At 42.7% G+C, this 26,406-nt stretch overlaps 1 protein-coding gene and 1 pseudogene across 1 annotated transcript; one reads left to right on the plus strand and one right to left on the minus strand.

The window, feature by feature from the left end:
• Positions 1 to 4,780: 4,780 nt before the first annotated feature.
• LOC136522427 (peroxidase 1-like) lies at positions 4,781 to 5,944 on the minus strand. Its single transcript, XM_066516248.1, has 2 exons — positions 5,726 to 5,944; positions 4,781 to 5,548 (listed from the first exon to the last, which is right to left on the minus strand). Exons 1-2 carry the CDS (start codon positions 5,942 to 5,944, stop codon positions 4,781 to 4,783), a joined length of 987 nt encoding a protein of 328 aa, XP_066372345.1.
• A 17,436-nt stretch (positions 5,945 to 23,380) lies between these two features.
• LOC136523952 (peroxidase 1-like) lies at positions 23,381 to 26,029 on the plus strand (annotated as a pseudogene).
• The last annotated feature ends 377 nt before the right edge of the window (positions 26,030 to 26,406 follow it).

The raw sequence follows: 26,406 nt of genomic DNA on the forward strand, positions 1-26,406 counted from the left end.
ATCAAGTCATCATCATACACACCGGCGATGAGCTCCTCCTTCCTCCGTCGCCACGTGTAGAGCGCGTGCTCGGTTGCGCACTACGTGAACCCAAGCTCGCCCAGCGTGGCTTTAAGCTTGGCATTCCACGCTCACGGGGCCTGCCGTAGCCCGTAGAGCGCCTTGCGCAGTCAAAGCACCCTATGTTTCGCTCCCTTGATGGCGAAACCCAGAGATTGCCTGACGAAGACTGTCTCCGCAAGCTTGCCATTGAGAAAGGCTGATTTTATGTTTAGGTGATGAACGCGCCAGTCGTTCGCTGCTGCCAAGGCCAGCAACAGCTGGATAGACTCCATGCGTGCTACCGGCACAAAGACTTCCTCGAAGTCGATGCCCTCACGCTGGACAAAGCCTTGGGCGACGAGGCGCACCTTGTGCTTGACAATGGCGCCACGCTCCTCCTTCTTGACTTTGTACACCCACTTTAGGCCGATCAGACAGCATCTTGGAGGTGGATCAATGAGCTCCTAAGTCTCATTTTCCTCGATCGCCTTCATCTCCTCCAGCATCGCCCGTCACCAATTTGCATCGCGCTTGGCCAGCATGAACGTGGGTGGTTCCTCTGCACTGACGAGAAGCAGCTCTAGGTCATTGAATAGCCGACCCGTCAGGCCTGAGGACCCTGTGCCACCGACGATGTCATCCAGCCTGTGGAACCGCACCTCCTCACCATCGTGGAAGGCATCCACGAACTCAGTTATGTCACCTGGAGGTGAGGAGAACTCGATCGGTGTCCATGGAGTCCCTGTTCCACCGGAGTGGTCGGCACATCACTTGGAGTGCTCGGCACCCGGGCTGCAGTGCTCGACACTACTCCTGGACTGCTCGTCACCACTCCTGGAGTGGTTGGCACCACTACAGGAGTGCTTGGCACTAGTCTTGGAGTGGTCGCCACCACTGGAGGACCTCTCGGCTCTGCTACGAGAGCGTTTGGCACCCATTCTGGAGTGGTCTGCACCACTGCAAGACCACTCGACACCACTCCTGGAGTGCTCGACACCCCTCCCGTAGTGCTCGGCACCGCCCCAAGAGTGCTCGGCTCTATTGCTGGAGTGGTCGGCACCTCCTCTCCGATGTCTCCACCACCGTGGATGACCAAGTGCTCGACGATGAAGGTGCTAGTGAAGCTGCCAGCTGCCCCTATGCTCAGACTGTCCTAGTCCCAGGCCATTTTCTCGTTGAACACAATGTCGCGCGAGACAACCACCTTGCCTCCGTGTGGGTCGTAGAGCCAGTATGCCTTGGTACCTTCCTCGTAGCCCAGGAGCACCATCGGTGTGCTCCTGTCCTCCAGCTTGGTGAGGATCGACTTTGTCTTCCTAACATGGCCGATGCAGCCAAGTGTCCGGAGGAAGAACATGCTCAGCTTGCGCCCATACAAAGCTTTGAATGGTGTATTGCCCTTTAGGCCCTTGGTGGGCGCGCGGTTGAGGATGAACACCGCCGTGGTCACCGCCTCACCCTAGAACCTTGGCGGCATGCTCTTGGCCTTCATCATAGATCGAGCCATGCCGACCACCGTCTGGTTCCGTTGCTCCACCACGCCATTCTGCTGTGGCGAGTACGCCGTGGTGTGGTGTCGCACCACACCCTGATCCGCGCAGTACGCAGCTAACTCCACCGAAGTGAATTCGCCGCCGCGATCAGTCCCCAGCATGCGTAGCTTCTTGCCACTCTTCGCCTCCGCGCGTGCCTTGAACTTCTTGATCGCCTCCGCCACCTCGTCCTTGCTCATCAAGAGTTGTAGGCACATATAACGACTGCAATCATCCACAAGCAAGAGGAAGTACCGCCGACCACCGTTTGTGGCTGGCGTGATTGGCCCACAGAGATCACCGTGGACGAGCTCGAGAGCGTCCACGCACATGATACTTGGTCGCCTTTGGGAACGACAACCTCCTCTGCTTCCCGGCCAGGTAACTGTCACACAGCTCGCCTGCGTGCTTGATGTGGGGCAGCCCTCGGACCATCTTCTCTAGCCGACCGAGCGCGTCGAAGTTGAGATTGCCGAATTGGGCATGCCACAGCCATGGCTCCTCGGCGTGCCGTGCTGCCAGGCACACTGGCTGCTCCACCTTCAAGTCGAGCAGGTACAATTGATTATGTGAGTGTTTTACCTTCTCGAGAAGACGCCGCTCCCGATCTTGAATCTTTAGGATCCTGCACTCGATCAGTACCTCGCATCCACGCTTGTCTAGTTGCCCGATGCTTGAACACAGCTGCTGGATGTTGTACACATCCGTCAGCGTGCGGTGCTCACCGTTCTGGTACCTAAAGATGATGGTGCCACGCCCTCGGATCGCCACCCTTCAGCCGTCACCGAACATCACCGTGCTAGTCACGTTACCGTCGAGCTCGGAGAAGGCTTCTTTGGAGCCCGTCATGTGGTTGCTGGCATCGGAGTCCAGGTACCACCGCTGCTCCTATTTGCCGCCCACATGTCCGAGGTAGACTTGGGCACGCGGTTCATCGAGGTTGACAGCCTTCAGAGCCTTGTCGTGCCCTTTCACTACCATTACCTCTCCCTTCTCCTTGGCCTCAACATCATGCAGTGTACAGAACGTCGCCATCAGGAGAGTGGTCTCATCATCCTCATCAGCCTGCGCTAAATGAGCCTCAACCTTCTTCTTCTGCTTTTGATTTGAGCACTCCTTTGCCCAATGGCCCGTCTTCCTACAGCGCCGACAGGCGTTGGGATTGACCTTCTTCTTCTTCTTCTTCTTCTTCTTCTTCTTCTTCTTCTTAAAATAAGCCTTGCCGCAGCGCTTGCCATCGCCACCGTGGCTAGAGGAGGCTTCCTCGGACTTCTTCCAGGCAGCCCACTCCTCCTCTATGAACAACATCTTGCCAATGTCTGTCGTTGCTGTGGCCTGCTCCATGTGTTCATCCATCACCCGTAGATGGCCTGTCACATCCTCAATGGTGAGGGTGGACAAGTCCAGCATCATCTCTATGGAGAGAGCGATCTGGATGTACTTCACCGGTACGGAGTGGAGGTACTTGGAGACCGCCTCTTCTTCGTCGATGGTGACGCTGTGGCTCCTCAGCTTGCTGATGAGTGACATCCTTGAACTTGAGGGTGGCATACTTCTGCTTCAGCAGCTGGGCCGTCGCCTTCTTTGCACGGTCGAAGCCGACGCGCATCGCTGTAATGGCTTCCCACGCCTCCTTAGCAGAGTTCTTCGCCCCCAACGGCTCCCTGTACTCCGCTAACACAACAGCGAGGATAGCTTCCATTGCTGACATGTCGTCTTCTTTGTTGTCGGTGCCCTTGTCATTGGCATTCCAGAGTCGTCGGGCTCTAAGCTTGACCTTTATGGTCACCGCCCACTCGTCATAGTTGGTGTGACTCAGACCTCCCGCACCATACGCACGACGACCTCCTGTCGTGGTTGGGTAGCCACCGTAGCGCCGCTGCTGTCGCCCATCTCCAAACCGTCTGTCATCGTCAGCGGTTAGTTCGGCGACGGCGCTTGTACGGCTCTGATACCACTAGTTGGTCCAGAGATCTCCGACACGGGTGAACCGACCGCTCACCGTCGTTGCCGACCACACACACTACGGCTGGAGGTAGAAGAAGGGAGGGAGAACATAGCGCACACATACTGCGCAAGCACCAGCGTTGGCCAGAGCTCTGTAGAGGAGATGACAAAATTGAACTCGCTAAACTTTACTGAGTTATAGTGGGAAGCTATATATACAACTCTACCTATCTAATCCTAGTACATAGACATGACAGGCTGCCATGCTGCTACTGTGACTAGATGTGACAGCAGGGCTGACTTTGGTGCCTACCCTTGCTGTGGCTACAGTGCAGCAGGGGAGCCTTTCGGCGCCTACCCCTGCCACGGCTATAGTGCAGCAGCAGGGGAGCCCTTTCAACGCCTGCCCCTGCCGCACGTACAGGCGAGGGAGCAGCAGATTACTTTACAGTTCATAGCATCTACTAGCTTTGTTAGTTTTGAGTGCATTATTGTCCTGAGAAATTGTAACAAGGCAGCTCATGTCCTTGCTGTTGTAGGTGTGGGTAGGGATGAAAACGGATCGGATACGGACGGATATTACTGATATTACATTTGTTTTCGTATTTCTGTCCGGATTCGGATTCGAATACGGATAGTGTCAACTATGTCGGATAGGATACGATTGGATATCGACATCATAAATATACGATTTGAGTATTTGGATACGGATACGGTATCGGATGTTGATATCCGGACTCGGATACGGACAGATCTCAACCCTCTAAACGGATTTGGTTTCGAATACGGTCGGAAAATATCCGTACCGTTTTCATCCCTAGGTGTGGGTAGTACTGAAGGGGAGGAGCACTTGTCAACATCCCAGATTGTGCAATGAGAATTACCCTAAGTTTAAAAAAAGTTTAAGGACTCAAACCTGCATTTAGAAAGGTGTTGGACCTAAGTGACACAGGACGAAAATGTAATGGACCTATGGTGCATTTTGTTCATATGTTATTTTATATGAATTTTCTAGATTGTTAATTTTTTTGTTTTCCAGTACATATATGTGTACTTATGTCACAAGTGTATATGAAATATATAATGTGCGCTCCAGTTTATCTGCCACCATTGACATTATCGTACAGAGAAAGAATGAATTTACAGCAATATAATTAATACATTACATAGAGGAACAACAGACAGACATGCGCCCTATCATCTTATGGAGTTAAGCTTATTAAAAAAATCAATGATTTAGCGAGCTGATAATATATACTTTAGTTGACGATGTAGCATTTCTTCCTGATCTCCCCCACTGCACCGGTGAGCACGGCGACGTTGCCCATCTTGATCATGGACTCGCTGAAGTCCTTAAAGAACACGTCGTCAAACTTGCCGGTGGCAATGCGCTGGACGTACTCCCTAGTGGTAGCGTCCGCGAGGAGCGCGGCATCGGACTGGAAGAGCCCCCTCCGCTTGGCGACGTGATGGTAGTAGCTGGTGTCGAAGGTCTTGTAGCTGCCAGGGTCCATCTCAGAAAGCATGGCCTTGTCGTCGACGCTCTTGCAGCGCGTCCTCAGCCTGTCCGCGTACTCGCTGTCGAGGGATGGGTCCGAGTTGTACGCGCTGCTGAAGTTGTAGAGCCGGTCGGCGTAGGACGGGCAGTGCGCCGTGCCAAGGGTGTGGGCGCCGGAGAGGACGGCGAGGTCCTTCACGTCGAGGCCTTTGGAAGCGAAAATCTTGGTGAGCAGTGGGATGTCCCCGTAAGCTGGAGGCAGCTGGTCGGCCGCCTCTGTTGCGCTGGAGACGCGGCCGTCTCTCCTGCCTAGTGCGACTGGCCAGAAGGGGCCCTTGGCAAGCACGACGGCGTCGCGGGCCATGAGTGTGAGGATGTCGGCACAGGAAACGGTGCTGGGGCAGGCGGCCTCGAGCTTGGCCTTCACCCTCTCCACGGAACTAAATCCCCGGAGGCTCTTGTTCGGCTTGGCGTCCCTCTCTGCCAGGTTGCCCTCGGTGGAGTTGAGCAGGACAGAGGCATCACAGCCCTACAATTTTGTGATGATGCGAGCATAGTATAGTTTTCTGTCAGTTCTATGGCGATCAGTGCAAACGTTAATCAATGCTGGATACATACGATATATGACACAAGTATATACATACTACGACAAGCTGGCGGATACGACGTTTGTGACGCCATGGTTGACAAGGTGTAACGAAATTACCCTGACGAAGCAGTCGTGGAAATGAAGCCTGAGGAGCGGGCCAGCAAGGCTGGGTGCAGCAGAGATGATCTTCTCCATCTCCGTGCGGACGATCGCCTCGACGTTCGGGCATGTCTTGCTGTAGTAGCCGACCTCAAGCTGAGCCACCACCGGTGAGCTACCTGTGACCAGCAGGAGGGCAACAGGCAGCAGCATAATTACAAAAGGCTTAATCGCCATGAAACCTGCTTCGACCACAAATATTGATAATTAATGGCTCTCAGATAGTTCTATGGTGTAGATCAAGCACGAATGTTTTGCAAGTAATCAAGGCAGGAATGTGGATGATGGACATGCCTTCGGACACCAAGTATTTATAGATGTGTTGCTAACCTATAGTTACCTGGAGTTGCGTATGCCGTGGCGTGTGACAACCTGTTCCTGCGTACACAAGCCATGTGCTAACTGCCATCACAACATAATCGCCACCGTATAAAAATAAGACATGCATTTACTTGAATTGAGGTGTTGACGCTTGGCTCCAAGTGAGAAGGCCAATACAAAGATATGGAGAGATAGTTGGTGCAGATGAAGGCCAGTTCATGGCCGCGTCGACCGTATGCAACATGGTTCGTATCTACACTAAGCTAGAGAAGACAGAATGAAGGCAATTATCCTATCCGTTGCCAGTTATTTATATATATGTAATCGAGATAGGGTATAGATAGATATATACATCGAGGGGAATAAGACCCCATGTGAGTTGCCAATGATTTGGGCTAGCTGTGTATGATAATGTATGTACCTGTGGATGAGCAGGAATTCTTGGGTGGCGGCATCTGGTCGTGGCGTAACGTACGTGAACGTTACGAAAGATGCATGTTCTCCGCAGCATTGCCGGTAGGTTGACCATGGCCACTGTGGCTTTTGCGCGTCACTGTTAGTTTGGACAGTTCGTATGATTGCTACCGGTTTTCACTAGAGAATGCTTTAGCTTTGTGTGATGCAAATATGTAATATACATATAGGCCTATAGGGGCTAGCCCAAGATAATTTTTCTCTGAAAGTTCCTGAAAAAATAGGGTTCTCTCTGAACGTTCCAGCCACATCTTAATCCCTTAAACCACATACGTACATACATAGAGCTGGCGCTCAGTCCAAGCCATTACTAGACTGTCCACGCGGCACAACTATTTTTCACGAGAAATTTTTAACCATGGCAACACTACTATAAAAAGCACCCATCTGGATTGTTCCAACGGTAATAATGGCGTCTCAGAGTCAAAAGAGCTATCTACACCATGCACAATGCATACCAAGACTAGTGAATGTAGACCGTATAGGCACATGACTGTTTACAAAGAAGGGGCTTTCTTGGAAGCCTGTTTTGCCGAAGCATAACTTTGTTTTTTTTTAAATAGAAACAAGACTAGACTTCTTTTAAGGCCAATTGACATTGAATTTATTTCTAGTTCCAGTTACCTATGAAGATCCAAGTCCAACCAAGGGCACCATTAACGATCGATTTAACTTGCTATTTCATATGATTTTTTTAAATAGAGTAAATTAATATATTAGTATACAAAAATATGTAAGCATAGACACATGAATCGTAAAAAAGTGTGCGAGCTAATCTCTTCATATAAATCTAGCTTATCATTCTCTCTTCTTTTTATTGAATAATACTCTATGAGTGAGCAGTGTCATCACCACTGTGATCATCTGGATTTCCTTGGCGCTCATTGGCCCCTCTTTATCCAAGATTTGCCCCTCTAATGCAATCATGCAGTGGTGGCAAGCTAAGGTGGCTTCTTTCATCGAAGATCTAAGCACTGTACTGGAAAAGTATATGGCACTGTGTGTTAAAGTAATTCCACCAGATTGAGAAAATTTAATATCCTTTCCCTATAACCAGAAATAAAAGAGATTGGATAGAAAAAATTAGCTCTAGTATGCCATGTTTACAATCCCCATTCCCTAAATTTTCTCAATTGAGAAAAACCTCTGCCACAAAGAAAGGGGAGAGCAACCCATCCCCTTTCCCTGCGCTCCGGATTTCCGCACCACTCACCTAACACTGGCTGCCAATGTCATCCATTAGAGATCGTAAGGAAGCCTCCCACTAGCTAGAATCAACCCACAACAGCCCTATCATCTTCCTCAAGGTGGTTCACCCTGCACCTACTACCATGCTAGACCAAGCTATCGAGTCGGGCCAAAGAGAGAATCAGACGCACCTTTAGTAGTCATTAACAGTGAAGAAGGTGTGGATGGGTCGCGAATGGCACCCCCCAGACGGCTTGCTGGAGTTCCCATGTTGCTGTGAGGGTGGGGGCGTTAGTGGTGATCTTGTTGTTCTCCCCGTCATCATCCTCAAGTGTTGGCATGGGGTGGCCTGAGGAATCCATGAAGGCTGGTCTTGTGACATGTTCTAGATCTCATTGAAGAAGAAAGGGAAATAGTAGAAGGAAAAGACTCACCTACACATGGGTCCTACATGTAAAGGTGATCATACTTGCTCAAGGAATCCAGGGAGACTGGTCTCGTGACATGTTCTAGATCTCATTGAAGAAAGGTGACGATAGTCTAACATAGGGATATGTTAAACCCCCAATTAAGGGCATAATAGTCCAGTTAACCCCCTGACTAATCCTTCAAATCATCTAGGGGCTCGGGGGCTATACCCAGATTGTATGCTCACGCATACAATTAGGGCCATCTACGGATGGCTTGATGGGCCTCTAAAGGCTAGCTCTCGAGAAGGCCTTAGCGGTCGAAAGACAAGGCCGAGACACCTAGTCACCACACGAGCCACCCATTACTTGGGGGCTCGGCCAGGGTGCAGGGATTCCCAACCTAGGACAGCGCCAACCCCAAAGCCCCATAGTCGTCCCAACCTTGGCTCAGGGTTAACGTTCGGCCTGGGTGAAGGTGGAAGCCAGCTCTAGAATTTGATAGACGCCTAGAGCCTAACAAGCGTAGAAGGACCACAACACCATCCCGTTCCATAGTCGCGAGGCCTTGTTGGCCACTCCATCATTAGGGTCACGGAGGCATGACGTGTCAGGACAAGCCACTCCCCCAAGCCTAAGAAGTGGGGAGCTCTAGGCCCGCTTGGCAGCCCCTCCGGCCAGGAGGAGAAGCTTGGTGTGCCAAATAAGCCAGGAGAAGGATCACCCAGGGAAGGCGATGCTGTAGTAGACAACACTTGGTGGTCAACACTAGGCTGCAGCAATGGCGTCAAGGAGTGGTTGCAGTTTTGTTGGCCACCAGCTACAAGACAAAGGAAAATCGGCAGTGCAAGAGGAAGAAGAAGACCAAAGCCTAGGTCAAGAAACCCTAGGAGAAACCATTCTCTTTGTAACCCCATCGCCTTCTTGGTATACAAGGGAAGGCATGGGCTCCTATAGAAGGGGTGATCGGACCCAACGAGACTGGACCCAATTAAAACCATAGATTAGCATAGCACTTCCCTTTTAGCCGGCATACAGGGGAAGGCACAGGCTCTTATGAACGAATTCCCTTTAAACTGCCTGTGAGATAATGGCAAGCTGTAGTTACTAACTTATGTTGAATATAATGGTTAATTTATTTAGTTATGATGAACTATTAAGACCATTAATTATGATGTATGATTATGATTATTAATATTTCCTAATGTTTTTTATTTAAGTTATTTTGAAATGATGAATTGCTATTTGATGATAATTTAGTTTGTGTTCATTATGACTATTTTGTGATTCAAGTTGTAGTTATATTGAGTTAGTTGTGGAATTGATGATGAATGAACATCTAATTACACTAGTATACGAATAGGCAAAATTTCTAGATGTGTACAGGCTCTTGTTAAATTTCTACATGAGTTTAGGCTCTTGTTACTGCATGTTGTTTACATTCATTATTCCTATGTTTATCTAAATTAGAATAATAAAGTTATAGTTCCTGATAATGGGTATATTGGGAATCACATTAGAATCCTATGCCAAGTTATTGTATAGTGGTGAAATTTAGATACATTGAGATTAAATGTCTATTGTTCATCTAGATGATCACATTTATGGTCAATCGTGTCATTTGGCCAAAATAGCCCATTGAACTCCAGCAGGCCCTAACTTGGATACCTAATCTACTTGTGGTCGCTAGAGTGCAAAAAAGTACTCTAGTAGGCCTCCTACTCGGGTACATAAAATTAAGAGCTGCCCTACAATCCACCTCTCCATCCCTCATTTTTGGCATCTCCACACGACCCTTATTTTTCTATTTGTGCCATTTGGCTTCCTCAATGCCCACCACTGCCACACTCAAATCTAGCCACTGGCCACTGCCTCCCTTGCCCCCAGTGGACAAACTTGATCTCCCACCACCCCACCTTCCCCACACCTCCTCCCACACTTTTCTCAGTGGATTGAGGTGCACAGATTGAACTCTAGGACCGGACTATGGATTGCAAACCAAAGGGAGGATGCCCTCAATGGCTTGCGCATCTTCACTGGTGGTCTACCCAAGGTCCCCCTTGCCTCGGCACCCTCCCTGGCTCTAGTCCCTCCTGTGGTCCTCCTTCCCTCGGCACCCCACATGCCTAGAGTCTGCATGAGGTCTAACCTCCCTCCACCTTGCCCACATCTAGTTGTTGTTTATTGGCGGTCTTTCCTGTTGAAGCTCAAACTCCCCAATGCCTTCTTTTCCTACTGCCCTAGCTAGACCTACTAGTCTGCCAAAAAGGCAAGAATGCGTTCCAGGTACCCCATGTCTTCTTCCATAAATAGGATGCCAACTTTCAAAAACCATTCGGCATAGATGGGTAATTTGTTTAATGATGAAGTACTAGTCATCATAGTTCTAAAGCAGGTCGTCACAAATGAGTAGGAACAATTGCGCGTGTGATCTATGACAAAACCTCATGATGTTCAATGACGAATTTTTGTGACGATATCTGATTTCATCAAAGGGCCAGAGCACCATCACCAATGATTGATGAGGAATCAAAAAAATTCGTCATAGAAATCGATCTTCTATGACATTTTTTAATTTGCCATTAAGATTTGCGTCATAGATCGATGTGTAGATTTCTACTAGTGTGTCTAGTCCTCCCTGATGTGATGAGATTGGAATGTGAGCACATGTTGATGCCGATCTCTATAAAAAATGATGAAACTTGATAGGCTTTGAGGACATTAGCATGTGCATTGAAGTTTAATTCTGGTTTTGATTAAGGCATTTGGGTTGCACAATGATGAACTACTATTTTCATCTAAGGTAATTGGACCATGCAATGATCAACTATGACTTTTGATTTGCAATTGCTACTAAGCAAAATCCATTGCCTATGATGTCTTTTGAATTTGATTGGTTGAATTTGAATTTCAGTTGTTGAATTTACACTTGAAATGTTGAAGCATTTGATCAAAGGGAACAAGAAAAAAAGACAAACAAAAAGTAAGGGACCTAATTTAGACATTACTTCTAGAGTCTAGTCTAGAAAATAGGACACCAACAAATAAGAGAAGTACCCAAATAAAAAAATACCCTTATTTTTCGGTTATTAGTGGAGTTGCTCTAAGTTACGAGTACAGTATCTATGGTATATTGTGGGGATTCTTTGCTTGCAGTAGCTATTTGATCTAATTGGCTTGGCCCACTTCTCATCTAATTGACTATGGGGAGAGGCTTCATCCTTATTTTTTTCCATCTCTATTTGTGAGCCCCTATGTTTTTGCCCAATTTGTTCCAGCCTTTTAGAGATTATAGTAAGGTGGAATTAGAGGGCACTCATTTTATTGTTTCAACAATACCAGCTCAAGTGGTTCCGTCTAGAGTTGGTAGAGATGGCATAGGGCAAAGGTGGGAAATGTTATAAAACATGTTGCCAATTGTTAGGACCTTTCCCTCTCCGTCTCTCATGATCAACATAGTAGATGAACACATAGAAAAAAAGAGATAGGGAGACTATTCTTTATTTCTCTGAATATTGGTAATTACAACATAGAGGTCCCACGTATATATAGTTCTGCTAAGGTCTAAGAGTTTTAGTAAGAGCCCACATACAAACGGACTAGGATTAGGATTTCTCCTTCTCCTTTCTTTCTAGGATAGAGTCCGTATGTTTTATAACACTCCCCCTTGGGCGATTACCATGATATGCACATGCCGCATTAAAAACTCTATCAAAAAACCTAGTGAGAAACAATGGTTTTTAGATAAAAGAGTACATCACATTCGTTAATTGGATTGCACATGTTTGTCATTAAAAACCTTATGTGAGAAACCTTCAAGTAAAAACTCACTTAGGAAAAAAGAGTACAACATTTAAACTTCTTGGTCATGTATTCTTCAGGATATTCTATTCTTCATGAATAGATATTTATCTTCATGATAAATACATAAACTTCAACATTTTTAGCAAATATGATCTACTTGATCTTGATAATTCTAGTGGTTTAATTACCTTCAAGGTAGATTCAAACAAATTGCTCCCCTCATAAAGCAATCCTTTGAACATCATTGTTCAAACCACACTTTTTCATAAATGTGTGCTTAATAATGGTATGTAGTACCACAATACTATATCTTTCAAAATATTAGCTTGCAATTCTTCTATGAATTATAATATGAGTAAACAAGAGCAATATGCTTCATGCATAAATGATCACTTATTAGTTGTGCAAAACAAATAAAATTTATTATTCAGGATAATAAATCCTTTCAGAGGATTATGGGGGTAAATAGTTTACAATATTCGATATCTTCTAGATAGTGTATCAAACTTATACTTAGAGTTTGAATACCTATAATTCTTCCTCAGTAGATTTTCAAACTATATATTCTACAAATCTTCAGGATTTTTAGTATACCATTAAATAATAAATTCAGTCTTTCATTTGGCATTTAGGGGATAATTCAATTGCCAAAATCATCATTATTCTTATACCTTCTACGGTATTTAGAGGATATCATCACTTTAACGCTAGCTTTTCAATATGCACTTTCTAAGTGTTTATATGACACCTCCATGGTGTTTATGATTCTTCATTTGCTTTCTCTCGGGTCGTATTCACTTTAGGGATTAATGGTGTTTATTTAAGAATCAACTAGTAAATTCTTCATAGATTAGTTCCTTCAAGGATGTTCTAATTCTTAGCGAATAACATTTCTCTTCTATGAGATATATTCTCTACTACATGAGAGATTATTATGTGATATACATAATAAAATAGTGTTATTTACTACAAAGTCGTTCAATGACTCTTTTTCTTCTAGGACATGCTTTTCTTAAGACTTCAATATTCATTCAGGAATATATTCTTCTTAATACTTAGTATGAGATTTCATTTCAATATGTTGCAATTTCTATTCTTTAGGAACTATATGGATTTTCATAATCCACTTACTAACTGCATATTTTATATTCATTCATTTTATTTGCTAGAGATATAGCAGAACATTTATTTCTTTCTAGTAGGAGATTCAACCTCAATTGCTTCCTTCATTGACCCAATATAATCACTACAAGCGACTTTGCCATGGACTTTGTTTCTAGATCTGGGTTCTCATAAGAGAAACATTTGCAATTATAGAGGTAGCGTTGTCAACAACTATTATTTTCTCCCAACATTCTCACAATGTGAGATTATTCTATCTCTTTGTCATTTCCCAAATAAGAGATGATTTGTTGTTCTACATACCCAACACTAATAATCTACGCGCCTAGTGTGTTTGGATTTCATCTTCATGATGATCCTCTTCATGAGGTGTTCTCTTTATTAGAATAGAAGAGTTTGTTCTTGTTTCATTTGACAAGTATACATTAAACTAGAATCCACAGGTGTTTCCATAGATTTTAGCTTCGTAGTATATAATATTTAGTTTACTACTAGTAAACACAACTTCTGGTTTATAAGTTCATGTTACTCCTTTTATTTTTTCAAAAATATCTAGCATATGCTCCGCTTCATGCTTCACAAGAGCATTAGTCAAACTATTGTTTGATTTAGTGTGTGATATTGTTTCTGCTTCAAGCTTTGAGAAATATTTTTTTAGATCATTTTCCTTCTGTGGAAATAATATTTGGCATTCAAAATAGTCTTTCTCGCCCCTAATGCTAATATTAGATCTTTAATAGCATACTTCAAAAGATATCCCCTATCATGGTTTTAAAAATAATCAAATAGGCTCATTCATGTATGCTATGATAAAATTTTATGGGAAATATTCACGCACATATTTAAGCACGGGGCTAGTATTCATTAAATGCAGCGAGCTACAATACATAAAGTGCACTTAAGAATGTTTAGCATTCCTATAAACTCAGGGTTGTTCTCCCTCTGATTTGCACACATATCATAGTTTGAAAAACTATTTCATTGTCTAGCTTCTTCATAATTTAGCCATAAAAATTGATCCAATTACTCATACATAAAAAATGTACCATATACTTCAAATGTATAAAATACACAACATTAAAAAACACATGAAATTTCTTCTAGAATTTTATAATTGCCATTAATGCAAAATTTTCCAAATGTCTTTTCTTCATAAATCCCAAATCATCATAAGTGTTTTATCTATCAACTCAATTTCCATTATAATCCATCCCATTCAATTGGGTCACTTCTCCATTTAGCCAATTTCAATTTAAGCAACTCCCCAAGATCTTAGGCTACTTGGCCCTAGGCCAATTTATTGCTTATACATGCGATCTATTGAAAGCAAGATATTTCTTAGTTCAACGGGAACTATAGACATAGCGTACTAGCTAGCCAATGTAATTATGAGGGGAGTGCAAGGTAGCTACTAGCTACAAATATAGCTGATATGCTAATATTCATGCATGAGTGGAGATAGTTGCAGCTCGACGAGAGCACAATCAAAGTGATACGCATTCATGTGTAATGTGGAATGTTGGTATTCAATCCAACGTAATAGATAACAACAAAATACAAAGCTATAAGCTTGCTTGCATTTAGTGCAATGTAGAGAAAGTTAACTCGGCTAGAAGGGATGTGACTACGACTTCAAGTCCTAATACATGCACTTAAAGATAGATTTAGTAAGGCTATGCCTATTAAATATATATTACCCATATTTTCTTATGCCTTTACCCAAAATTCCTCCCCCTTTTCATGCCATAGTTACTTCAAGTAATAATATGCTACATGCATCATCTATGAATAATCATTTCTAATGTTCCATAGAATTCAATCATACTTCTTGTATTCATTGGTTCTGACATGAAATTCACATATCAAGTGCACTATTCAGTGTACAACAACATATTCAGGGTATGACTTAAACTTCAAGTTTCTGGGTTGAGGTATTAAATACTTAGTTTATGGATTATATTATTTCTTGACTAAATTGATCCTTCTATGATAAGTTAATATGCTAGTATAGTCCAATTATTCATGTGCTTCTAGAAATTCAGTTTCCTTTCTACCTACATGGTACTAGTGCACAAAGAATTATAACCTTCATAGTTAATTGAGGCTTCTTTGTAGATAAAATTAATGCAAAATTTGTTGAGATAGGCAATACGCAATTGTTTATATGTAAAACATATAAATCTAATTCATTCCATGCAAGATTAACATATATTACTCCAAGTAAAAATTGCAACTAAGAACTTTATATTAGTCTTCAAGCTAATAAAGTAACCATTAACACTTCTACGAGTTTTCATAATCCACCTAATTCAACGGGAATTAAAACTTAAAGTACCACCACCACTACTATCAATACTTCACGGTATAGATTTCAAAAACAATAAATCTATAAGCTTCTTCTTCAAGAGAAACTTTAAATGTTCTAATTTATCCATTCTTACATATCTTAGCTTCAATGTTTGACATTTAGCAGCTTAATGCGTGCTCGATTCTTCTAGGAGTATAATATATGCAAGTCACATATCCTGATTTATAGAGCTATCTAAAAATTCTGACTCAATTTCTACTTGATATTGAGTAATTCTGGATGATATTGGATACTTCTAGTACTTCAATGCTCTTGATCTTCTTTTTCAAGAAACATTTCTTCTGGAATTAGACAAATTCGTCTTTATCATCTCGTCTTCTATGACTTTTAACATAAAGCTTCAAGCTAATTGTATTTGTTTATAGAGTAGAACATTTATATCCCATATGGTCATATAAGCTTGAAAATTCAATTTACAATATTTCTAACATTATGCAATCATCATAATACATGATATCTTGTAGACTTCCTCATGCAGTGAGTCCCATAAGACCTTTAGGATTTAGGTTGGTCACATACTCATTCTTTGAGAGTAATACCAGGAATTACTATGCTTAAAATCTACTCCACTTCAGTGATAGTAGAATATCCTACTAGGATTTAACAATGATCATGCTATATAATTCTGCCATTTAGGACAAGTTCAGGATATTCCTTCTTCATGAAGGTATGCATATATCACTATAACTAAGTCATGTGCATATAGGTTTACTATGTGTAAACAAGTAGCAAGGTGCAAAAAGATAGTGGATGGTTATGCAAAATATTCTTAGAAGCATCATAGCATTTTCCAGGATTATGGTATTTACAAAATTTCAGAATTAATACCAAACATTCGTTTATCCCAAAAATTCATTATGCTAGAAAAACAATATGAGCCTCTCAAAGGTGATAAGTCTAAGGTCCGTAGGATTTATAGATGCTATATACCTTATACCATGTTTCTAGTGTAATAATTCAAAATTTTACTCTTGCAAATACATGGTATATGATTCATGACGTGTGATATGTAAATAAATGCATTCAAAAGAGCATAAAAATTTAACACGTGGTACGTATACATGAACATAAATAAAATACTATAAATGTATACAAATAGAAGGATTTTATTGTCTAATAATTTTCTTCCAGAAATTCAGGTAACTTGTGTTACATGTAGCTGCAAGCTCGCTGGTTAGCCACGGTGATGAGCTGCATGCTAGCATCATATTAACAATTCGTCATGCATGTTGAAACTGCAGGTTATAAGATTTCCAAGGCCAGATAAAGACAAGAACATATAGTAGATTAGCATACTGGAAACTACAGGTTCCTAAATTAATGTAGTATAGTGATCTCACAGATGTATGATCGTCAGAATCAATCTATTAGATAGTACTAGATAATATTTAGTACAGGTTCATGCTATTTTGCTTTCTGGAATACAAAATATTATCGTAAAAAGACATGAAATATTATCACAAAATAGATTAAATTTTCACAAAATAGATAATGCTATTTTGAGCTTACCGTAATATTTCAGATTAATACGGTCTTTCTTGTTTTTCTAGATTTTCACGAATTCTCGCAACCCAATTTAATTTTTCGCTTGCATGGCGACGGGCGGCGTGCCAAGTGCCATACGACAGAAGTGAAACTTTGCATGACTGCATGTGGGCTGCGAGCCTGAGACCGTGAGCACGGCGACATGCAGTACTGCAGCGCAGGCCTATGGACGAACATGCGTACGTGCAAGCGCGTGCGTGGTGACTCTCGTGAGCTGTACATGATACCGGAGATCAGGGCGCGTACACAAGTAACACACGTAGTGTTGATACCGTGGCTGTGGCGTGCGGACCACGATCCTTAGCGGGGAAGCAGTCCGAACACACATAGAACAAAGAACATGCTAGCGACTGCAGGTTACTAGCATCCGTTTAAGTTACTGATGCCAATGGCAAATCAAAACCAATAGTGGGAGCCCCGGCGGCGTTCTTGCCGTACTCATGCGTCCGAGGGCAGCGGCGTTCCAGCCGTGTTGCATTGTTGCGTGCATCGAGAGAGACGATGACATACTACTGGCATGCATGCTAGGATCAGGAGGAAGCAAGACTCCTTTTTTATTATTGACCCTCTAGATGTAAACTCTGTAAACTTTGTATAGTTTATTTATTATATGTTTCGAGTATATACGTACTTCATCCACAATTCAACATGCATACCATATATAGAGCAGCTCGATAGCTGGCACAAGCAATCTGCGAGACGCGTTTCATATCTCGTGTAAGATGCTAATTTGATCTACTTTACATGTCACGTAGGACAGTGGTGAGTAGATACCTAACGCGTAGGGCATTTGACATTATCGTAGAACTGCCTGCTTTACAACGACGGTACATATCGATGCAGTACAGATTAGTTGTAGGTAGAGATAGCAGATCCGTTCCGCTAACAACGTCGCGATGTCAACGTCGTAGAAGTAGTCATGGCAGGGATGTCAGCATGAGCGGCGACGTCGACGGCGGCGGCTTCAACGGCGATATCAACGTAGAGCTTGTTGTGCTGATAACGTGTTATAAAATATGTTGCCAACGGTTAGGACCTTTTCCTCTCCATCTCTCATGATCAACATAGTAGATGAAAGTAGAACACATAGAAAACAAGAGATAGGGAGACTATTTTTTATTTCTCTAAATATTGGTATTTCTCTAAATATTGGTAATTACAACATAGAGCTCTCACGTATATATAATCCTGCTAAGGTCTAAGAGTTTTGGTGAGAGACCATATACAAACAGACTAGAATTATAATTTCTCCTTCTCCTTTTCTTATAGAATAGAGTCCTTATGTTTTACAACAGGATAAACACTTCCGTACGGAATTTAATTGGACAGCAATTCTTGGTGGAATGGCCACAATAGGATCTCCTTCCAACATCTTTAATAATATCCACTAGATGTCACGTCCTCCATCCTAAAATAATTATATATTTTTCTTTTCAAAGAGTCAACTATTTTTAGATTTAACTAGATTTATAAAAAAAAATTATAAATAATTATATCTTCTAATCTATTTATTATGAAAATACATTCCACCAATAATCTAATGATAGTTATTACGTATGGTAAATATTACTATAAATTTGTATATTTGGTCAGATTTTTAAAAAAGTTTGACTTATCAAAAAAGTAAGTGGTGCAGTTATTTTGAGACAGATGGAATATCTAATTAAAAAGGCGGTGGGCAATACTGTTTAGCTAAGGCCTCGTTTAGTTCCTCTTCCTAAAATTTACTCCCTATCACATCGGATGTTTGATACATGCATGGAGTATTAAATATAGACTAAAAAATAACTAATTACACAGATTGCGACTACCTTGCGAGATGAATTTTTTAAGCCTAATTAGTCCATGATTTGACAATATGATGCTACAGTAACCATGTGCTGATGACGGACTAACTAGGCTTAATAAATCCATCTCGCGGATTACTGACAGATTCTGTAATTTGTTTTTTATTAGTATCCGAATACCCCAAGTGACATCTGATGTGACATCTCTAAACTTTACTCCCTAAATTTAAACACCACCTAAGTCGGCCTCCATTCAAAATGTGTAATATCCTAGTTTTATTAATGTTCTATATTTCCATTTTTTATGGTGCATGTTGTACATTGTTGCCTAACACATCCTCGGTTTGAAGTGGGTTCTTATTGTTGTTTGTTTTTCCTTTATTCTTTTAATAAAACTAGGTAGCGTGTCCGTACATTACTACAGAATAACAAACAATTTGTACTAAAACACATGGATCGCACGATAAGATAATAATACTGTAAAAATTAAATAGCAACGTTAAAGTGACATTTAATCCAAAAAGCAAAGTTTATGAATTTAACATAGTCACGGAGTGCGCGGCGTCGTAGGTTCACAAACTCTACTTTATAGAATTTTCCGTGATGCGACTAAGATAATGTTTTATATTGGCAGAAAGAAATCTTTGATATCTATTTCTTTCATTGTAATCCATTTATCTGGACAAATGTTTGAGGTGAGGGCACGGTTACAGTTTTTAGTAGCTTTGCGATATTGTTTGAAGCTATGAGATGATTAAGGTATTGCAATGATCCTTTCATTAATTTAGTTTTCTATATATGTTTAATTGTTTATTTAGTCTATTTTATAGGCACGCCAGTAGATAATGGATGATAAAATTCAAGCATCCATAATTTATCTCTTTGACTTTGAGCATGAGTTTTGTTTTTATTTTTTAATTGATATATTATCCTTTTGTTTTTACCGTAGCGTTAGCACGGGCATACATGAAAAACGAAGATGTCTTTACACTACAGAAATCTTTCAAGAAGATCATGCATAGATTATTCTTGTATTGAATATTATATATATACAGTCACCTAAGTATTCTAATTAAACTATAAAATTTGAATTAGGATACGAGGTAAGACATGCAAATAGATATTTTAAAACTACCTGTAGAGTCCAAAAAACTTAATAAATAAATTCTTCTAGAGGCAATGCAAATTCTCTCTAATCTTTCATTTAGTGTAGTTAGTGTTATTATAGTATCCGCATGTATTCATGAAAAATAAATCGTGGACAAAACGTGGACACTTTTTGGTGCGATATTCCAACATGGGTCCATCGTCCTACCAATATCCGGCGGATCACATAAAGGATGAGAGTCCCTCTATAAGATTGCTCACAAGAGACTCAAACTTATATCTGATCATGGTAATGTTGAATTGCTTTGCATTAAAAGCATCGACAATGATAAACGGGGACATCGGTTTTAGTATGCATAGTGGAGGAAAACTCAACATTAGCCGTCTCAGTAGCTTTTCTGAGACTTTGTAGTGCTAACTTGTCCTTACTCAGATATCAAGAGGTGCACCATAAAATTATGCACCACTAAGAAAAGTGTCACCATTGGTTGCCTTGACCTGAAAAATGTGTGGAAATTAAGAATTACAACACCTAGTTCAACATCTTGGAACAGGCACTCAAGTGGATACCTTATTCTACAATTTATGTTTGTGTGAAATAATCCTAAAGCCACACATATTTATATGGTGAGTATAACATACTTTGTTTTAAAATTTTATGAGGGATTTTTTTAAGACATGCAGTATTATCCATGTGACGGGCACTAATATTTACATATATACTCGAACCTGTGCATACAGGATTATATAGAGATGCAGCGAAACTTATTCATGGATTTATTGGTGCACGAAAGAAATGGATATCGGAGAATTCTTTCTTCCGATATAAAATATTATCTTAGTCATATCACGAAAAAGTCTATACAGTAGAGTTTATGATCCTATGACGCTACGTTCTCCGTGACTGTTTTAATTTCATGAACTTTGCTTTTTGAATTAACTATCACTTTAACGTCGGTATTTAATTTAATAATATTGTTATCTTATCGTGCAATCCATGTGTTTTTAGTATAAAATATTTATTTGTCCCATAGCAACGCACGGGTACGCTACTAGTTGAATATAAAAGGAGAGAACTTGCTGCATTCGTACATATAATGTACGTCAGTTAAGGTTTTGTTTGAATTAACTCATTTCGCGAACAAATAGTAATAACTAAATGTGGCATATATCGAATTCTTTTAGCCACTACTTGTGTGCAGAAGCAAAAAACATTCCAACCGCGCTTGCCCTAATATGAGTATTTGAAGTACTAAACCTTTGAAGAACATCAATGTACCTCCCTTCCAGAGATTGGGTCGAATCCAACGTAGAGCCTTGGAACCTTGCATCTTTTTCTGAACGGGCTTCACTTCGGATGCACCGGTAGCAATATCAACGATCTTCAATTGATGGACCAAGTTGTATGGATCCCCATACAATGGCTCAGACATATAGATTTTGTTCTCCTTGTACTTGAAGACACTTGTTCCACTGAAACTTTCATTGAAATGTTTAGACACGAACAATGTCTGATCACTGATGTCCCTCACCTTCGACCACTCCGGCGTACGGTCGTAGAGGTTGCAATTGTAGATCGCGCTGTTGTAGGTGAAGCTCTGTATCTCGTAGAATGTGCTCACCATGGCACCCACAATGTGCAGCTCACCGTTTGATTCTAGGTAGCTACGGTGGTAGAGCCCCGCAGATGGCGACAGCGATGGCAGCAGCGTCGCGGTTGGAGTAGCGCCGGCGGCGTTGCTGTTGCAGACGAAGATTTCTCCAGTGCAGTCGATCGCTAAAAACTTGTCTTGGCAGTGGACGATGGACCCCACGGATAACTCCAGTTTGGTGTCGAGCAGCGTCCATGCGCTGTCGACTCCAATCCGGCAGAACGCAACCTCCGTGGAGTACCCAAGCATGGCCATGGCCACGCACTCACGCCCGGCGGCGTCATGCGGCGCCGAGAGCACGATCTCACGGAAGAACACATCCCTCATGTCTTCTAGCTTGATGGCTCTGCCTGCGGCATCTGCGTCCCCGTAGCCGTTGGTGGGATGGAGGACCCATCGGTCGTGGACCCTAGACACGCATTCCGATGAGAACATCGCCGCGACGTGTTCGCCTACCGGCGGGAGCTCAATGCGGGGGGGGGGGGGGCACGGGCACCGGCGAATGGATTCAGCAGCGTCACGGACGCCGCCTCGTTCATGAGCGCTAGCCACCCACACGAGGAGCCGCACGCCACCCTGCCGCGCATGTCGGGCAGCGTCTTGGACAAGACCTTCTTCTCTGGGACGCAGTAGAAGCCGACATGGTCTGAGTCGGGGTTGAACGGGAGCAGCCCGAAGGTCGCGAACGGGATGGCAGCACGCCATGGGGAGCAAGCGGATTGGAAGGATGCCGCGTCGTGGCCTGACGCGAGACGCTGCCCGATGGACTCGAGGAGATCATCTAGCATGCCAGATCTCCAGTCAGGAAGAGGTAGAGACCTTCTCTTGGAATTGGGAGGCTGAGACATGGAAGATAGATGACATCAACTATGGTTCACACAAGAAATGGTGTCTGGTGTGTACTGTCACGATGGACCATAGATTGGGAATGGGGATATGGGGAAAGGATTCAAAATGAACAGACCCAACGGCAATTTCAGCAAGAAACAGCAAGCGAGAGCGATGAAACACGTGAGCGTGAAACCAAATGAAAGGAGAAAAAAGTTGTCCCTTTTGCAAATGTAAAGAGGAGAAGTAATTAAATATAGGCAGATTTGGCAAGATTCTCATAAATGCAAAGAGGTTCATTTTATCTTAATTCTCTTTCCTTCTGTGTTAATTCTTTTTCCTTTTGCTCGTTGCCATGTATGCTGGTGCATGCAAACATACAATATGTATATAGATAGCACAATAATTTTCTATTTCCTATTTTGCCGTGATTCATCTATCACATGACAGGCAATATTCAATCAAGAAGAATGTCATGTGAGAGATGTTGTGGGATCGCAGTCGTAAGCAGACGGACGAACCAAAACAAATGTCGTACTAAAAAATATTCACACTTTGTTCTTTTTAGTTGTAAGAGAATAGAGCAAAACTACTCTTGCTGTCCTGGAAAAAAATGTAAGATAGATCAGAAGTATCAATGAGACCCAACGAATTTACCGGAGTCTGATAAGCTTACAGCGTGACCATACCTTTAAGGCTTGTTCGGCTGGAATAAGCTATGAACTATTCGAGCTTCATCAAACTTATACAAGGTTAGCTAACCATTTCACTTAATCTTTTTAGGGAAAGGTTCCTGGAGAACCGATCGAGCCCTTAGTCGGAAATCCAGAATGCCAGATCTATTCCATTTCCTTCAAAAATGGTTTAAGGTCATAGAGAATAATGAATACCACAACTCCATGAGAAAATGCCATGTTTACCGTGTACACGCTCATGAACTGGCCCCGTTGATCGCCGTCGATGTTCCAATTCTCTCTGAAACATGATCAGCCCGTCAATTCTTTGTTGCAATTGATTGGCTAAGATTCATTGCTCCCATGGCTACCAAGTCTTGTGCAGCGCTGCTGCTACCTTTCGTCCTCCTGCTTCTTGCCGGCAGCTCGTTGGCAGTGGCTCAGCTGGAAGTCGGCTACTACAGCAAGACATGCCCGAACGTCGAGGCTCTTGTCCGCGACGAGATGGAGAAGATCATCTCCGCGGCACCCAGCCTTGCTGGCCCACTCCTCAGGCTTCACTTCCATGACTGCTTCGTCAGGGTAAGTCGCGTGTTTTCTGTTACATTACAAACATATTTTCGTTACTACTGCTTGAACGTGTACACTCTTTGTGTACTGACATTCCCATTGATTGACATGTAGTGGTGCACTGCAGAGTACTGATTAAAACCAAGAGGAAAATTCACCAGCGGTCCACGAAGTTGGCACAAGGTGTCACTTAGGTCTCCGAATTTTCAAAGTGATATCTGTAGGTCCCTAAACTTGGCAGAGGGTGTCATCTAGGTCCCAAACTTTCAAAGTGATCACCGGAGATCCCTAAACTTGTCAGAGGGTGTTATCCAGGTCCTAAACTTTCAAAGTGATCACCGCAGGTCCCTAAACTTGGTAAAGGGTGTCATCCAGGTCCCAAATACTGTAGCCATTCGGCACAGAATTTTAAAAAAAGAAATCTAAATTTTGGTAATGTAGCTATATTCTGCAGAAAATTCTAAAAATTGTATCTTTTTAATACGATCTCGCACGAAGATGATTTTTATATAAAAGTTGTAGCTCTCGACGGGATCTACAACTTTCTAGTTTTAAGTTTTTTAATTTGAGGTCGCTAATACACTAAAAAAATTAAATAAATTTTCAGCAGTATATTAATTGCGTACGAACGAAACAAATCTTCTTTATATGTCATCTGATAGAGATAATTTCTATATAAAAATTGTAGCGCTCGATGAAACCTACAACTTTCTAATTATGAGTTTTTAATTTAAGGTCGGTAAGATGCTAAAAAAGTTAAAATGCTGATTTCAGTTCATGTATAGTGGTTTTGCATTTTAATTTTTTTGAACATCTTAAAGACTTCAAATTGAAAAACTCAAAATTAGAATGTTGTAGATCTCATCGAGCGCTACATCTTTTATATAAAAAGTATCTCCATTTGATAGCATATAAGAAAGATATGTTTTTTTCAAGGCGACAAGCGTTCGTACGCGATTAATATATTACTGAAAATTTATTTAATTTTTTTGAGTGTATTAGCGACCTCAAATTAAAAAACTAAAAACTAGAAAGTTGTAGATCCCGTCGAGAGCTACAACTTTTATATAAAAATCATCTTCGTGCGAGATCGTATTAAAAAGATATAATTTTTAGAATTTTCTGCACTACATTACCAAAATTTAGATTTCTTTTTTTAAAATTATGCGCCGGATCGCTACAGTATTTGGGACCTGGATGACACCCTCTGCCAAGTTTAGGGACCTGCGGTGATCACTTTGAAAGTTTGGGACCTGGATGACACCCTCTGCCAAGTTTAGGGACCTCCAGTGATCACTTTGAAAGTTTGGGACCTAGATGACACCCTCTGTCAACTTTAGGGGACCTACAGATATCACTTTGAAAATTCGGGGACCTAAGTGACACCTTGTGCCAACTTCATGGACCGCTGGTGAATTTCCCTCTAAAACCAATGCATGCTACTCAAAATTAACTGCAGGGTTGTGACGCCTCCGTTCTGCTCAACTCCACCGATGGTAACACGGCAGAGAAGGACGCCAGGCCGAACAAGAGTCTTCGAGAGGCTTCGGTTCCGTGGACAGGGTGAAGGCCAAGCTCGAGGCCGCCTGCCCCAACACCGTGTCCTGCGCCTATGTCCTCACGCTCATGGCCCGCGACGCCGTCGTGCTGGCCAGGGGCCCCTTCTGGCCGGTGGCGCTCGGGAGGCGAGACGGCAGGGTGTCCAGTGCGACTGAGGCGGTCGACCAGCTGCCACCGGCCTATGGAGACATACCACTGCTGACCAAAATTTTTGCATCGAAAGGCCTCGATATCAAGGATCTAGTTGTCCTCTCCGGCGGCCACACCCTCGGCACGGCGCACTGCCCGTCTTACGCCGGCCGGCTCTACAACTTCAGTAGCGCTTACAGTTCAGACCCATCCCACGACAGCAAGTACGCCGGCCGGCTCAGGACGCGCTGCAGGAGCGTCGACGACAAGGCCACGCTTTCCGAGATGGACCTCGGCAGCTACAAGACCTTCGACACCAGCTACTATCGTCACGTTGCCAAGCGCAGGGGCCTCTTCCAGTCCGACGCTGCGCTCCTGACCGACGCCACCACCAGGGAGTACGTCCAGCGCATCGCCACCGGCAATTTCGACGATGTGTTCTTCAAGGACTTCAGTGAGTCAATGATCAAGATGGGAAATGTCGGCGTGCTCACCGGTGTTGACGGGGAGATCAGGAAGAAGTGCTATGTAGCTAAAGCTATCTTTAATAACAACATCCAAAATACAAGATTTATTCATCCTTTGCGTAGCACTACAGGCAAGAGTTTCGATATCTATTCGACATCTTATTCAACGACAAGACTCAAAAGAGAATTCTTTCTGCAAATGGGTTTCCAGGAGAGAGGATGCCTATATTTGAGTTGTGCCTCAGACAATCCAAAATAGGTCTCCCGGATCTCTTGCTACCAAATTTAAGTTTGGGTGCCCATATAGGCTACTTGTTGGAGACGGTCTATCCAACAGTCTAACTAGGCTTTCCCCTTAGTCTAACTAGGCTTTCTCTTTGCTTGCGCGTTAACTTGATTATATTAGGGCTTGTTTGGTTCTTTAGCCACCTGATAAAATTCTTGTCACATCGAATGTTTAGACACATGATAGAGTATTAAATATAGATTAATTACGAAACTAATTACACAACTTGCGACTAATTTACGAGATGAATCTTTTAAGCCTAATTAGTTCATGATTTGACAACGGTGTGCTACAGTAAACATGTGCTAATGACAGATTAATTAGACTTAAAAAATTCGTCTCGAAAATTA

The sequence above is a fragment of the Miscanthus floridulus genome, chromosome 18 (assembly GCF_019320115.1).
Source record: "Miscanthus floridulus cultivar M001 chromosome 18, ASM1932011v1, whole genome shotgun sequence".
Classification (NCBI taxonomy): Eukaryota; Viridiplantae; Streptophyta; class Magnoliopsida; order Poales; family Poaceae; genus Miscanthus; species Miscanthus floridulus.

Coding starts and splice junctions, on each gene's coding strand:
- LOC136522427 (XM_066516248.1), bottom strand. CDS start 5,944: ATGGCGATTAAGCCTTTTGTAATTATGCTGCTGCCTGTTGCCCTCCTG. Junction 5,549..5,725: donor TCCACGACTGCTTCGTCAGG/GTAATTTCGTTA, acceptor ACAAAATTGTAG/GGCTGTGATGCCTCTGTCCT.